This window comes from Balaenoptera borealis, assembly GCF_965194805.1.
Source record: "Balaenoptera borealis genome assembly, chromosome: 20".
In the NCBI taxonomy this organism is placed as follows: domain Eukaryota; kingdom Metazoa; phylum Chordata; class Mammalia; order Artiodactyla; family Balaenopteridae; genus Balaenoptera; species Balaenoptera borealis.
The window spans coordinates 8,556,448-8,572,476 of record NC_138879.1 but is presented as its reverse complement, the minus strand read 5'-3'; the positions used below and the strand labels follow the sequence as shown (position 1 = coordinate 8,572,476).

At 54.2% G+C, this 16,029-nt stretch overlaps 1 protein-coding gene across 1 annotated transcript in view; it reads right to left on the bottom strand.

Moving 5' to 3' along the window:
* MGAT5B (alpha-1,6-mannosylglycoprotein 6-beta-N-acetylglucosaminyltransferase B) overlaps positions 1 to 16,029 on the bottom strand; it is a 68,350-nt gene that overhangs the window by 16,652 nt on the left and 35,669 nt on the right. Inside the window, exons 9-11 of the mRNA XM_082371718.1 lie at positions 6,583 to 6,714; positions 5,067 to 5,200; positions 607 to 737 (exon numbers count right to left, since the gene is read on the bottom strand). Coding sequence (XP_082227844.1) covers positions 607 to 737; positions 5,067 to 5,200; positions 6,583 to 6,714 — 397 coding nt within the window. The remainder of the gene's footprint in view (positions 1 to 606; positions 738 to 5,066; positions 5,201 to 6,582; positions 6,715 to 16,029) is intronic.

Below are 16,029 nucleotides of genomic sequence, written 5' to 3'. Positions count from 1 at the left end.
ACCCTCCTCCCACCTTGGTCTGGTCCATCCACAGGAGCCACAAACCCCGGAAAGCCCGCCTCGGGAGCACCCCCAGGGGAGACCCTATAGAGAGCAGAGGGGGGCAGGAGGCGAAGGGAACACGCGGCATACCTGGAGCTGCCTCGTTGCCAGGGGGGCAGAGAGAAAAGAGGAGAGAGAACAAGTCAGTGGCCGGGTGAGTGGGTACCCTCCCATGCGGGTGGTGCTTCTCGTGGGACCCCCGCCCTGAAGATGGGGTTCCAGCTCCTAGTCCTCTCCTGCTTCTCCACTGCCTCCCATCCCACAGAATCCCCGCGTCTAGCCTAAACCCCCTTTGCGGGGTTAGAGTGTCTGTTGATCCACCCGAGGGAGGGTGGAAGGTTAAGCCATTTGAATTTGTTGCAAAGCATGGGAGCAGGGAGAGGGGTGAGGCATGAGCCCCCCGGGCTGGTATTTCCAAAGGCAGTTAGAGGGCTCTTTTCTGACCCATTAGTGGGGGCTGTTTTCCACCGTCGCCCAGTGCTGGGGGCGGTGGATGGGAGCCGAATCCTGGGGCTGGGAGCCCCTGGGGGCCGAGGGCTGGTGCCTGCGGTCAGCGGGGCTCACCTTCCAGATACTCGCCTCCTTGCCGTACACCACGGCCATGTTGCTGGCCTTGCCGCCTTTGATGAGCCGCTTCTCCGTCTCGTTGAGCTCCTCGGACACGAAGCCCATGAAGGAGTTGTCCGGGGTGTGAGCTGCAGCCAGACCACGGGGTCAGGAAGAGGGTTACCAGACAGCCAAGGGCACGCCCTGGGTCCACCCGGCCCAGTCCCATCGGAGGGCTCCCTGTTTGGCACGGATGGGGAAGGGGGCTGGGAGGTAAGGGGTCCGGTTTGGGGCGGGGAGAGCATCCACCCATCAGTGCCCTGGCCCCCTCCCACGGCATCTCTTACCACCTCCCCAGCCCTCTCTCCACGCAGCTCTTTGCTCACAAGGCCCTGCTGAGAGGTCTTTCCTGACCCCAATCCCACTCTGTCTCCTTTCCCTGCGTTATTTTTTGTCCCAGCACTCACTGACCAGATGCGATAGTATATATTGATTTGGTTGTGTATCATCATCAGAATCTAAGCCCCATGAGAGCAAAAGCTCTGTCTGTGTCCCCGGCACACGGGAGCGCCCGGCCGGCTGGCTCACAAATGCATGGAACATCTTCCCTTTCACACCTGCCAGCTTCTGCCCTGCCCTTCCCTCTGCCTGGAGCGCCCACCACCCTTTTCTAGGATGAGAAAATCCTATTCCGCTCCAGGGTCCCACTCACACGTCACCTCCTCTCCTCCCAGAAGCCTTCTCTGGGGCCCACGTGCCCTCCCTTGTGACCCCATCCACTGCGGTTAGGTCTCCGGCAAAGCGCAGATCGCACCCTGCCTCACCTCCCAGAACCAAGCACACCAGGGGCAAGGAATGCCTTTCAGCTGGGGCTCCAATTCCTCGGCCAGCTGCAGGAGTGTCACTGATTAGCTCTGTCTGCCGTGGCAGGGTAGAGGTGTAGGCACAAGTGCCATCCATTTGCAAGTCACATGATCCCTCCCTTCCACGTAGAGAACCTTGAATAGAATGCTTATGGAACCCAATTAAACCTACTCTACCTTCCCAGGTGGGAGAGGCTGCGGGGAGTAGGTTGGTTACAGCCATACACCCTTGAATTCCCAGAACAGTCCTGATGCCAAATACCCTATTTCTTCGTTTCAGATGCACATTTTTTCACATTTTAGCATGTCTGAAATTGGGAATGCATACTTTAATCAAATGTGTAGATTTAACACAATATGTCTACCCATCCCTCTCAATACCCACAAAACTTATAATCAATATCTGGTGCACCTTAGAACAGGTGGTGGTTTTCTGTCGAAGTGCCCCAGAAAGCTCACGGATTCTTGAGTCTGAAAATCCGACCACTATAAGGACGGGCTGCAGAACAAAATGATCTCTCCTCTAGGGCTTCAGAGGCATAAGGTGGGGGGCGGGGGGGGGGCTCTGGAGGCCTGGAGTTGTTTCTGTGATGGTCAGAGCTCAGGCAGCTCTCCTGTCTCAGGAGGCTCTGCCAGGCCAGGGAGAGGCCCTAGGAGGGCAGACCAGACCCTCCCTGACCCAGTTTGCCTGCCCAGCCCCACCCTGGCCTCTGTCCCTACCCTCTGGCTCTAGCTGGGGCTGCACCCAGGTCTCTCTCCCATTCGCCATTTCCTCCCTATTCTCAGAGATGAAGAAAATCTCATTCCACCAACTCCACCAGAAGGGACAGGTTTAGAACAATTTGCTCAACTAGTGGGCGTGGGACAGCGAAGTATTGCAACCAACTGAAATAACAGGGACCATTAAGCAAAGAGCTCCTGGGGGCAGGGCGAGGCAGCCAGCCTCCCAGTTAGCTCTTTGGGGAAATCAACCAGCTATCAATAGCTGGGGAAAGAGGTCTGCTCATGAATTCCTTCCTGGACTTGGTATATCATTAAGACAGGCAAGTCTGTTTCTTGTTCTCTCTTTCTTTAATTGATTCAGTCAATTAACATTTTTCTGAGGACCTCGATAGGCTCCAGGGAAATAAAGATAAATCAGTCAGTGGCTCCTTTTTGAGTGATTCATACATAATCTATCAGTGGAAATAAATGTATAAGCAAATAACTCTATTTCAATATATGCTTTAACAGAATTAGGTTTAAGAGTTGTAAAAACATTCTGCCTGGAATAGATAAGGGGATCAGTGAAAGTGACAGTAAAAAGAAGAGACATTTGACATGGGGTTTTGGAGGATGAGTAGGAGTTTGCCGGGTTTGGAACTCTAGATCCAGTGGGTTTTACCCCAGGGCAACTCCTCATTTTCTCAGTGTAGATTATCGCAGAGGGCTCTTAACCCATCTCCTGCTTCCCTGTCCTCTACCACTGTCCCTTTGGCATCTGCAGTCTGCCAGAATAATGTATCTCAAAAAACTGGGGGGGGGGGGATTCCCTGGAGGTCCAGTGGTTAGGACTCCGTGCTTTCACTGCCGAGGGCCTGGGTTCAATCCCTGGTCAGGGAACTAAGATCCCACAAGCCGCCCGGCGTGACGAAAAAAAAAAAAAAAATTTCTCCATGATATTCCCTAGCTCAAGAACCTACAGTGAACCTCGAATTACCATATCCAATGTAAACTCAGGAATCTTTGCTAAAAGACCCCACCCCTCTGCTCCCAGATCCTCGATGGTATTTTTTCTGCTCTGCTATCACATATGCTGTTTCCACAGCCTAGAGCATCACCACCACTCCCCACCCCCGCTTCCTTTCCCTCCAGAAATCTCCTCAGGACCCAACCCACGCCAATCACTCTGCTGGGAGCACAACGCCACCAGATGACCCGTTAGGACAGTCACTCTTCTCTTGGAGAAGCCTCATACAACCTTGCAACGGGCTATGGGGAGGGAGTCTGGTCCCCACAGAGCCATGTGGCCTCAGACAGGACATTCCACCTTTCTGGGCCTCAGTTTCCTCATCTGGGCTCCAAGGAAACTTCCCACCTTCCCAACCTTCTGGGATCCAATCAAGCCGTTACTCATGTATTATTCAGAAATCTTGTCTGCCTCTAATACAGCCTAGAGCCTGAAGAGTAATAAAAAAGCAGTCCCTAAGCACCCAAAAGGGATGCATTCATTTGACAGGCTCAGCAGAGATCAGCTACTTTACTTACGAGCAAGTTCCTCGGGACCCTGCTTGGAACCAAGCTCACTCTTAATTTAGAGACAATCCTAACGAGGGCGCTTATCCGGCTTTCTGACCCACAGCCTTCAAAGAGCCGCCAGTTAGACATCCAAGATGCTGCTGGATGCAGATAGCCTGACGACGATTAAAAGTGACAGCTGACAGTCTCCCAAGTAGGAGAAAAGGTGCCACACCAAACAGCGACAGGAGAAGGGGCCACTCAGCAGGGGACGCGGCTCTGCACACCTCTGCCGGCCCCGCAGGGCAGGCCCCACACCAGAGAGATAGAGCATTGACCCTGAGTTGTCAAGAAAAGGTTAAATTATTTTCAGCACACTGCATGTAAGAGGGGAGGTCAGTGTGTATATATTTTAAAGTCTCATTAAAAATCGCGAAAGCGGGCTTCCCTGGTGGCCCAGTGGTTAAGAATTTGCCTGCCAATGCAGGGCACACGGGTTCAAGCCCTGGTTCGAGAAGATCCCACATGCCGTGGAGCAACTAAGCCCGTGCGCCACAACTACTGAGCCTGCACTCTAGAGCCCGCGAGCCACAACTACTGAGCCCATGTGCCACAACTACTGAAGCCTGCTCGCCTAGAGCCCGTGCTCCGCAACAAGAGAAGCCACCGCAATGAGAAGCCCGCACACGAGAGTAGCCCCCGCTCACCGCAACTAGAGAAAGCCCACACGCAGCAACGAAGACCCAAAGCAGCCAAAAATAAATAAATTAAATAAATTTTTTTTTAAATCGCAAAAGCTTAGCTCAAATGGCATCCCTTGCCCGAAGCCCGTCACCCACAGGGGCCCCAGCCACCCCACCCCGCAGCCTTACTTCCCATTATCCCCAACGCTGGAGGCTCCCGGAGCATTTGCATTTCCAGAACCTTCCGTTCTTTCCATATCCATCTTCACTACGTCTGTTCCCTCTGCTTAGAAAGCCTCCCTATGCTGCCGCCTCACCACTCACTTAAGTCTCCCTCCACGTTGGAATGTCTCTCTTTCTCAAAGGCCACGGAACCCTCTTTGTTCTGGAACCCTGTGCTGAGCCGCTCTCGAGGGCAAGAGAGCAACGTGTGCTCCAGGAGGACAAAGGCTGCGTCCTCCGGGTGTTGGAAAGGTCACCACGCTTCCTCCCGCACCCAGGCTGCCCCCTCCCTACACGCCACCAGAGGCTTCCTCTGTGGCTCACACATTTGCAGAGAGGGGATCGAGGCTTTCCCGTCCGAGGGGACACGCCAAGGGGGTGTGTTCCCCTCCCCGCACAGGCCCCAAAAGGGAGGAGAGGAAGGAATGGGACCTGCCTCCTCCCGGGCCACCTCGGAGAGGCCCCCACCGCCGCCCAGCGGCCGGACACTCACGGAACATGGTCATGAACTGCTTAGGGTTGAGGTTCCAGTAGCCCCAGTTTGTCCGGTAGCCGTGCAGCGTGGCGTACTCCTCGTGGTTGTACGCAGGTTCTGTCCCGAAGGTGTCGATGACCCGGATGCGGCACCTGTCCACCCCCCCGGGATCAGGAACCAGGGTCACCAACCTCCCTGTGTCTCCCTGGGCTGGGATTGTGCCAGCCGTGGGCTCTGTAACCCGAAGGTGGCTGGTCAGGGTCGTGCGATGTGTGGTCAGGGCTTGGGCTCCGACACTAGCTGGCTGTGTGACCATGGGCAAGTGCCTTAACCTCTCTGGGTCAGCTTCCCCATCAGTCAAATGGGGATAACTGTCTCAGGGTCTTAGTGATACACCTGAACCAGGGACCACTAACTCAGAGACTGTTAGTTTTTACAGCTGCCCCAAGGGAGCCTAGAAGGGGAGGCCCAGCCTGGAATGGGATTCCCTCCCCACTGCCCCAGGGGTCACTTGTACGATTTCTACTTTCCTGGGCAGGGAGTCCACAGTCCCTCTGCCCAGGAGCCTGACACCCGCAGGATGTGCCTGGGTTATCTGGGCTGAGACGCAGAAAAGCAGGGCCCCAGGGGGACCAGCCACTGCCACGGGCCCATCGTGCCCATCGTGCCTCAAAGTCTCCTGCAAGTGTGGCCACTTCAGGTGGGCCTCCCAGCCGGTGGAGGCTCTGTCCCACCCTTTGGCCCATTGAGGCTGCTGTCAATGGGCCAAAGCCCAGAACCTCTCCCTCCATCTGGGCCACCCTGGAGTGGGCACCTGAAGAAAACCGGTGAGACTCTGAAGCCCCTACAAGGACTTCCCTCACCCAGAGTCCTTGCCGGTGACCCAGAATTGTCCAGACTGCTGAGGTCGGCACTCCTCCCCCGGAAGAGCCGGGGATGGCAGGAAGAGAACCCCAGTGCATGGAGAACATGCATTAATAATAAAAGTAATAACGCTGCCTGTCACTTTTTTTTTCCTAATAAAATCATGTGGGATAGTCAATGAGACTAGAGCAAACGTAATAAATAGCAGGGCTCTCTGTGCTAAATTAAACCCCGTACCCAGCTGGCTGCAGAGAGACAGAGCTATGGCATTGTCTTTCCTCCTGCCCTGGAGGGGGTGGGGTGGAGGAGGGAGTGGGGAGGGGGCTGCTGGGTCCCCACACACAGAGGTCACTCCCCGTTACCTGCCTTGTTCCCCTCCACCACTCCCTGCAATTCCTCTGCCCCCTCCATCTGGGTCAGCTCTGACCCTGCCCCCCAGCCTGTCCAGCAGCAGAGGGGCCTGGATCGCCTGGCTGTGGTTTATTAATCGTCATCTGAGTCAGCCTTAGTCAGGAGGCAGAGCTGTCAGAGAAGGCAGGCAGTGGCGGAGGGGGAGACTTCTCTCCACCGCGGAACCTGGGAAAGTGCAATCCCGCACCTTGGGGACCAGCCGGCAGCCAGACCCCGGGGGCTGCCATGGGCCATCACCACCGTCCCGCTGCCCTCTCACCGGTACTTCTTGAAGGAGAGTCCCATGTGCTGCTTCATCTGCTGCAGGCCGTGGTAGTCGGTGTAGATGAGGTCGAAAGGCAGGGGCATGGTGAGCGGGCAGTTCCCCCGGCCTGGCGGCACCCCTAAGTTACTGAGAGAAGAACCCTTCAGAGTCTGAGCCCTGAGAGGGACCCACAGACAGCAAAAACCCCTCTTCCCAAAAAGGCTTGCGTTGGGGGGACCTGGAGCCCACCCTGGTTCCTATAGCCCAGAATAAGTGGCGGGGAGAACACTGTAAAGGAAAGTGAGGTCAGTGCATGAATCCTGGCGAACTCTTGGAGAGGAAGCAAACAGGGCAGCCATGTACGGTTGTATAGGTTTTTCACTGCACAAGAGACTCCAACGAGGGGCAAATGGGACTGAGATCCAGCCCCAGCTAGCTTGCCAAGACTGTACCTGGCCTGGGTTACCTACCAGAAGGAAGGAGCACCTTCTGTTAATTTGCACAAACTTGATCCCTGCAGGGCTGTGTCCACCCAGAGGGGGCACCTTTACCCAATGTTCACAAAGTGCCATAAACACCCGCCGAGGTCCTCAGCACAGCTTCAGCATTTGTTAGGAGCTGAAGGGTCCCCAAACCTGTGCCCCAGAAGATATAATCCCGCTCTGCTGACTGGCTCCTGGCCCACGGAGATGCCTAGCCCTGCCCCACTGGCAGACCCTGCCTGCTGGGTCACTTACTCACAGGCTTTCATATGGGAACAGGGCTGCCACTGGTGACCCAGGGTGGAGACTTTGGATCATCTCACTGGAGCCTGAAGGACGCGGCCTCCCATCTGCCCAGTCCACCTCCCTGGAGAGAGGTTCAAAGCCCCCTGCCTGGCCCCCACAGTGCCAGCGTGAACTTTGTCCTGGATACCCCCGCCCACCATCCGGGAGCCTTTGCTAAGCCTGACTACACACCCCCTGCGGAGGTGATGAGGCTTTTAGATCAATGACTCAGTAAGTCTGTACTGAGCGGCTGAGCCAGGCAGGGAGTAGTGTCGGCCCCCAGGGAAGCCCCCCCAGCAGCTGCCCACCTCCCCCATTCCCGCCTCCCTTGGATTCGTGGTCCAGATGCTGGAAGGCATCCACGAGACCTCCCAGGGAGCCCCTTCAGGGATCCACATGGCAAAAGGCCACGGTTATCATCAGTTCCCTGGGTCGCATCTCCGGCTCCTTGAGACAATTCAAGCCACGTGGAAAAGTAGCACCTGGACGCCTCTGCAGTATCTTGCTCACATTCAGCAAAACACCCACAGAGGCTCGGTAAACACTGTCCCCTGAGCAAACTGCCCTAACGCGGCCTTTTCAGCGATGTTTATGATAACCTGATGACAAGGACATGATGGAAAGATGTCAAGGGGAGCTTCGGGCGACGGGGATCAAGGCATCAGGGGTTGGCCTGTGGCCGGCAGAGAAGGGCATGCCCTCCCCCAGCCAGTGCAACCAGCCTCACTCATCTTCCCCATGCTGGCTCCCCCAGTGGTAGAACCTTTGCTGCTAAGTGGGGAGAGAGGAGTGCAAAAATCTTATAACCATTTTCTCCCCATTTCTTATCTATAAACTTAAAAATGGCCAAGCACCCCCCCCCCACCCCCGTCTCCACCCGTCCAACCCTCCAATGAGTCCCTCTTTCCAACCAGACGGCCACACAGGATTCTCAAACCCAGGGCTTCTAAGGCAGGGCATGCTTCTTCAGCTTTTTTGCTGAATTACTCAGAAAGCAAAGGGGAATAAGCCCAGGACCCCAGGGGTCTGGAGCCATCACAGGAAACAGTTCCCACAACCTGGAGACTTCATGAAATATTTGGTGGTATTTTTAAGTGTCGAGCAGGTTTTACATTCTCCTCTGTAGGATCCCTGTTTTCTTTCCAGTGTGGCTGGACCCCAAAGTCCTCCAGTCAGATGGAGTATCGTTTTTGTCCTGGGCTATAGAAGCTCCGGGTTTAGGACAGACCCTGGTCCCCCTCCCCACTTCCTCCACTCAACTGAGAACCACAAATAGAAAGACAAAGTGATGATTCCTCTTGCAGAAGTGAGGAAGGGGGTGGCTGCTCTTCCCTCATGGAATCTGGGTCTGGGAAAATTAAGACGATTCTGAAAATATAAACCGTAGGTGGGTCTAGTTGCTGCTACCTGCACCAGTCACATGCTTGATTTTCCCACACTGCCTTTCCGGCTGGTTACCAGGCAACATGTTGTCCCTCTGTGGCCATGGGTGGTGCCAACAAAGTCATGGGGGCTGCCTTCGGTTGCCTCAACCCTGACCCCACCCCTGACCCCAGCCCCAGACACCAGGGCCACTGAGAGGCCAGATGAGCGAGTCACAGCCCTCTCCTGGGAAAATGACCCCACACTGACTTCCTAGAGCCTGTGTCGTCTTCCTTACCTTCATGGCTACCATTTTGAACACAGGCACCATTCTACATGCTTTCAACTCATCAATTCTTCAATTCCTTTCATCTGGGCAACTACCCTATGAGATCAGACCCATTCCCATCCTGCTCCCCTCTTTACAGATTAGGAAACAGAGAGGTTTAGTCATTTACCCAGGATCATACAGCCAGGAAGGTGTGGAGCTGGGATTGGAACCCAGGCAGTGGGCTCCAGCGCCCACACCCCCACCCACTGAGCTCTCCTTCCTCCCAGGGCCACCGGGCATCAGACAGCACAATGGTGGGTCACTGGACCACAGTGACATCCTGAAATTGGAGCCCCAGGCTGCCAGCAGAGATTGGGCCCCAGTCCCAGTTTCATTGCTAACTTTGGAGGGGCCATAAGCCTCTAGGGATTTCATTTTTCTTATCAGCAAAAGACAAATAAAAATGCCTGCCTCACGGGGTTCCTGGTAGGATCAAGTGGGGCAAGGAGAGTGAAAGTTCCGTTGATTATTATTACTTTAGTCATAAGGTTCACCTTCTGAATTTCCGAGTCTGGCAACTCCTTACCCCATCCCCCGACCCCCAACACACACACCCCTCACTTAAGGTCGCGGTCATTTTTCAGCTAGAATCTTGAGATAATTTCCTCTCCATTCTGCCTCCCTCCTGTCTTGCCTGACTCTTTTCTAGAGAGATCTTTCCACAATGTCCACCTGGTCAGTCATCCCTGGCTCCATCTGATCCTCTCCAGAGACTTCTCACCTCCTGCTCCTGGACTCAAACCTTGCCTCCTCCTCCAGGAAGTCCTCCTTGGACCTCTGGGCAGAGTGAGACGCCCTTCTCCCTCGATCCCCCTGCCCCAGCATCCCACTCCCCTCCCTACCATCCCTCTGCACTGCCCTGAGTCACCTCCTCACAACCGGGGCCCCTCCAGGGCACGGCCAGGTTATCTTTGAAAGCCCAGAGCTGGGACAGGATCTGACCCAATAAGTATTGTGTTCATGAACGAATTAACAAGGTAATGAACCAGGTGTACCTGCCCTCCCCCTCCCCCCAGAAGAACTGGTTTAAAGGTTGAAAATATGGTCAAGAAAAGCATGTTAGGAGAGAGGGGGTGGGTGAGTGAGAGGGGCCCAGGGCTGATGGGCGTCGCCAAGGGTTATTAGCTGAGTAGCCTCCTGGTCTGGACTGGACACAAGTGGCCCCACGGGTCCCAAAAGGACATCACAGCAGGAAGAAGAGGAGGAGAGACAAATTGGTCCAGAGACGGCAGGTCCCCTTCCCAGGAGGAGTTAACAAGGAGGCCCACGGTCCCCCCAGCCCTAGAAAACAAAGATTTTCAATTTACGATGACTGCACTGGAAATGTATCTGAAGCTTCCTCATTACTCTTGTCACAAGGAATCTGAGCTCCTCCCGAGGAAAGCAGAGAGGGTCAGCCGAGGGGAGAGGGGGTTGTGGTTTTATCACTTGTAATTTAAGTTCACTTTTATGGGCAATTTTACTCTAAGTGGTTGGTTGGAGCAGTGACATGAATTGAAAAACGCTGTCTCCTGACAACCTTCAGACAAAGGTGCCCAGGGAGGCTCAGCTGTACAATTCCACCTTCCGTGCTGACTCCTCAAAAGGCCCCTGTCCAGACATCTTCCTAATTCCAATGTCAAGTTCACTTCTCTTCCGACTCTTAGCCCAGGGCTGTGTCGGGAGGGGCTCACAGAGCCTCCCCACCCCCCTGGCCCTGGTGAGAGGGGCACAAGCAGCCTCTCAGCATGAGGGGACTTCAGATGCACCCACTTAGCCTCCCCTGCCCGCCCACTACCACCCCCAACGCTTGGGAAGTTTCCGTGCAATTGCCAAATTGGGTGGTTGGAATGAATTTCCAAATGTCCCCAGGCCACCTGAGTGGGAGTCTAAATACAGATGAAGGGGGTGTGGGAAGGGGTGATCTAGGGAAAAAGCCTTTCTACAGGTCACCTGGTCATCTGGTCCTGGTGCCCAACCCAGATTAATCCACCCTTGAAAGCCAACCTGTCAGGGGCAGTGGGGGATGGGGACCGTTTCAGTCTGGGAAGAGGAAAAGGCTCTGGAGATGGATGGGGGGGGATGGTTGTACAACCATGTGAATGTACCTAACGTCACTGAACCGCACACGGTTAAGATGGTATATTTTACATTGTATGTACTTTACTACAATTTTTTTTAAAGAGTCAAAACCAAACTGTCCACACTCATGGTGTCCGTGCCCAGACACACAAATGCACGCCCAGCACTCTGTCTCCCAAAGGCACCCATGTTCCCATCTTCTCCAGGGCCCCCCACAATGTAGGGGCTCAGCAAATAGCCAGAGCAGGATGGCTGTTACTCTGCTAAAAGATCAAAAGGTGAATGGGTAAATGGGACAAGGCAGGGAAAAAATATAATCTACGCCCAAAAGAAAAAAAAAAAAAAACCTCAGCTAGGAATCAAAATGCTGAGTTCTACACGGTGAAGAGCATCCCTGGGCGTCAGCTCCAGCACAAACTTGCTGGGTGACCTTGCACAGACACAGAATCGCTCTGGTGTCCACCTCCACTCCCATTCCACGATACATGGACAAATCTCCACGGTTCTAGGCTAAAAATTCTCCGGTTTTATTTCTCCCTGTGCCTTTGGTCTGTGGCTAGAAATAATCTCTCCAGGTAGTGCTCAAATTCTGGAACAAACTATTCTCTCTCCCTCTCTGTCTTCTCTGTGTGGGATGGACCTAATTAAAAAGAATCCTTACCAAGCGCTCAAAGATCTTTGCCTCCAGGCGCTAAGTGCCCATGGGGAACTTCACCTTCCCCGGATCCATCTCATTACTGGGAGCACCCCGCCTGGGCAGCCCAGGACCTTTGTCTCCTCTGGGGCCTGCTAGCCCTCTGACCCCGTCCGGTGCCCACCCCCTGAGCACTAAGGCACTGCCCCCGTCTCTCTCTCACGGCCATTGTTAGAGCGGCTGCCACCCCTTCCCCAGAGCGTGAGGACCACAGAGAAATAAACCCAGAAAGTTAACTGGGCTTCTAACGAGCTGCTTTAGCAGGTAGGTTAGGATCACTAACAAGGAAGGAATTAAATTCTCCTGCAGGGTTTCCTTCTCTTGCCCAGCGTGAGCTGACCTTCCTGAGCCAACGAAAGCAGCCTTATGAAGCCCTCACGATGGGCTCACCCGCAGCTTCTGTCTCCCGAAAAGGCAGGTGTCCCAGTGCCCTCGGAGGGTCAGGGATCACAGCTAAAGAGAACGGTCAGGTCCCCAGTGGAGTCAGGGCTCAGAGGAAAAGGGAGTTCAAAGGAAAAGCCACTGCTTAGCCAAAGCCCAAAGCAAACACAGGCAGGAGGATTCGGACATGGAACTGGGCGGCCTGCATCGGGTCTGTGGTCCAAAGCCAATACTTTCTTCCCCAGCGTTCCCTCCTAGTAAGCAAACTCAGGGCTAAAATTATGGCTGCTGCTCCCAGAAGAGCTGGATGAAACGACAGACTCATTCTTCCAGCTCGCTGGGGGCTGCCAGGGCAGGGAACACATCCCTCTGGCTGTCCCCTGCCTCCTTCCCCCATTTATGTAACAATGCACGTGAATGCTGAGCACGAACCAAGGCTTCTCTCATCCAAGCCAGGACTTCAGTGAAGGTGCATCTCAGGCCCGGGTGCAGGTTAGGGTCACCAAAGCCCGTGTTGGCTCTTGATGGCCAGGTCGGTCCCAGAGGTGCCACCTCTTCACTCTGGGGTGGGGCCTGCCACTGGGATGTTGGTTTTCAGTTTTTCCAGGGATTCTCAGGTCCTAGGGGCTCTCGCTGTTCTATCCAGTTCCACAAACCTTTGTGAGGAACCAACCCGTGGAGGAAACAAAGATGGGTGAGACTCTGCTCTCAATCCCACTGGAACAAGCCCTGTGGGGGACTTGGGTTAAAGGAAACACACAGCCCTGGAGTGCCGCCACGAACCGTAGGGTAATCTGGGTCCATTCCAGAACAGCCGAGGAAAGAAGAGTCTGGTTCCCAAGATAATTCCTCTCTTGACCAGAGCCCTTTTATGATTTCAGGGAAGTCAGAAGGAGTGCTAGGGGTTATTTGTACCATCCTATGCTTCTGCCAGCTTCACTAGGAATAAAAGGAGTCCCAGGCCGGCCCTGCCCCTGCTCTGAGCCCAGAGCAATGGAGTTTTATCCCTCCTGTGGGGGGCACTTCAGTCTCCAGGAAGTTCATCCCACTGTCTGCCTTCCTCCTCTCCAGCCGCCATGGGACAAGACCTCCCCTTGCTCAGGACCCCACCTCTGTTTACAAGAACCCATGGCTCCTGAGATTTGCAGATGTACTGACGCATTCCTCCCGCCGCCCCCCCGGAAGGAATCCCACCTCCTTACCCTTCCTTCAAAAGCCTTCAGAAGCCAGCCCTCCTCTTCATTTCTTCTCTGACTCCTCCCAAGTTCTCCCCACCCCACTTGGGTTGCACGGACCTTTCCTGAGGGCCTGTGATTTCTTTTAAATCGCTCTTCCTTTGCAACCTCCCAGCCCCAATGTGGACCAGGCCAGAGCTGGAAAAGGCGCCTAGGCCACTACATCCGTGAGGTCACACTTACGGGCCAAGGTCAAGGCTTAGGGGCCTTGATTTGCAAGAGACAGACTCCCACTCTTTGTGGCTCAGAGCAGCATGGAGTGCGAGGTGCTGGGAATCATCCCTCCTGGATCCTGGGGAAGGATGAAGGGCAGGGACCGGCGAGGCTCTGGGCCCCCAGCAGCAGAGGCCCTCATCTTCCTCGGTGTTCAGCTACACCGAACGTGATCCTGCTACGCGGATTTAAATGCCTCCTTGGAACCCAAGGAGGAAGAAGGCAAAAGAAGGGAGAGGCGGGAACTCCCTGGCGGTCCAGTGGTTAGGACTTCACGCTTCCATTGCAGGAGGCACGGGTTCGATCCCTGGTTGGGGAACTAAGATCCTGCAAGCCACATGGCACAGCCAAACAAACAAACAAACCAGAAGGGAGAGGGGATGCAGTGTTTTAGTGTTAATTAGTCATTTGCCTCTCGTGCCTCCTCTGGGAATAGGTGGGGGAGAAAGAACCACTGTGTACAGGGTCTGCTAAGTGCCAAGCAGATGCTGGATGCAGCTCTTCCTCCCCTGTTCTAATTGAACAATAAAGTATTTCGAGCATCCAGAAAGTTACAGAAAATAATACAATGATATAATGAATACCTGTGCTCCCACTTCCCAGCCTTGTCAAGTCATAAGATTTTGCCATATTTGGTTCAAACCTCTTTGCTAAGGGCTAACACATCACAAATCCAGGGCGGCCTACAGGGTGTTCTGGTCTCGTCCACTCTCCTCACACCTCCCGCCCCCTCCACCTCACTCCCAGCAGATGTTCATCCCTCCTACATCGAAGATAAAATAAAAAGCATCAGTGGGCATGCTCCAACCCCTGCCTCCATCCCTGTAGCCCCATCGGTACCCCCACCACATCCTGCCCTCTTCTCCTTCCTCCTGGGGGCCATCCTCTCGGGCCACCATGCATGATACTATCTTCCCTCCTGTGGCTTCAACTCCTCCTTTTTCTGGTTCCTTCACACCAGCATTTAAACACGCTTACAACTCTCCCATCTTGAAAAATAAACATGCAAACCTCTGTTATGGGTTGAATTGTATTCTCCCCAAAAGATGTTGAAGTCCTAACCCCGGTATCTGGGATGTGACTCATTTGGAAATGGTCTTTGCAGATGGTCAAGTTAAGGTGAGGTCATTAGTGCCCTCACAAGAAGGGGAAATTGCACACAGAGACAGACACAATAGAAGACCCTGGGAGAAGACAGACATCTACAAGCCGAGGAAAGCCAGAGGCTCCCAGCATCTAGAAGAGGCATGGAACAGTCTTCCACCAGCCTCAGGAGGAACCAACCCTGCCGACACCTTGATTTCAGACTTCTGGCCTCCAGAACTGGAAGACAATAATCCCCCAGTTTGTGGTGCTTTGTTTCAGCAGCCCCAAGAAACTCACACACCATCTACGGCTCCACTGTCCCCCCACTTCTCTTTCTCTCTCCTCCCGCTCACAGCTGAACTCCTTGGAGAAGAACCTAACTCGCTGCTGGTTTCCTCAGCAGCCCCCTCATTCCACAACCCACAGATTTCTGGCTTCTGTCCCCACAAATCAACTAAAATGGCTCTTTCTAGGGTCAACAGTGACGCCCATGTGACCAAATGCTTCGGACATTTTTCAGTCTCCTTCTTAGTTTTTGTGAGCATGTGACATCATTGGCCACACCCTCCTTCTAGAAGCATCTTCTCCATGGGTGCCCACTCCTTCTCAGTCCCCTCTGCCAGCACCTCTCTTCCCAAGAAGCCTTTCAGTGTTGCTGTTTCTTAAGGCTTTGCTCTCAGGCCTTTTCCCCTATCACTTGGCAGTTTTATTCATGCTTGTGTTCAGTTACCAGCGGCTGCCGAGACGCTGTCTCCATTCTGAGCCCCCGTGGCCCATCACTCAGCTGCCTCCACGTGGGCACCTCTAATTCAACGTGTCTAAACCCAAATTCAAGGTCTTCCCCGTGTGTCCCCCCAAATCAGTGCTTTTCTCTTCTCTCCCCTCCCGCCACTCCAGAGAATGGCAGCACCATCCCCCCAGTGGCTGCCTTAAGCTGGCTAGTTCAGGCCAGTTTGAGCCAGTCACAGACAGATCTGAATGGGTTCAAACCCTGAGGCCTTCCTGGACTGGCTCTTCAGAGGGTTTACTGGCTGAAGCTTGGTCAAGCTGGGCTGAGCACGAGGGACAGGATGTGGTCCCTGCCTTGGTCATTCTCCGGGGACCCTCCCCAGTATTTCCCTTGAACAAACACTGAACAGACAAAAAGGCCAGGAGACCGATTTCCACAGTGGCCGGGGCCGAGCTTCCCCTCCTCGTCCTCCTTATTTAAACATTCTCTTCTCAAACTTTCATTATTTCCCAGTTAAGTCAACTAATTTTCTCCTAAACCCAATTTCACTCATGGAGGGAGGAAGAGCTTGGTAATTTCTCCTCATGCCAATGTACTATTAA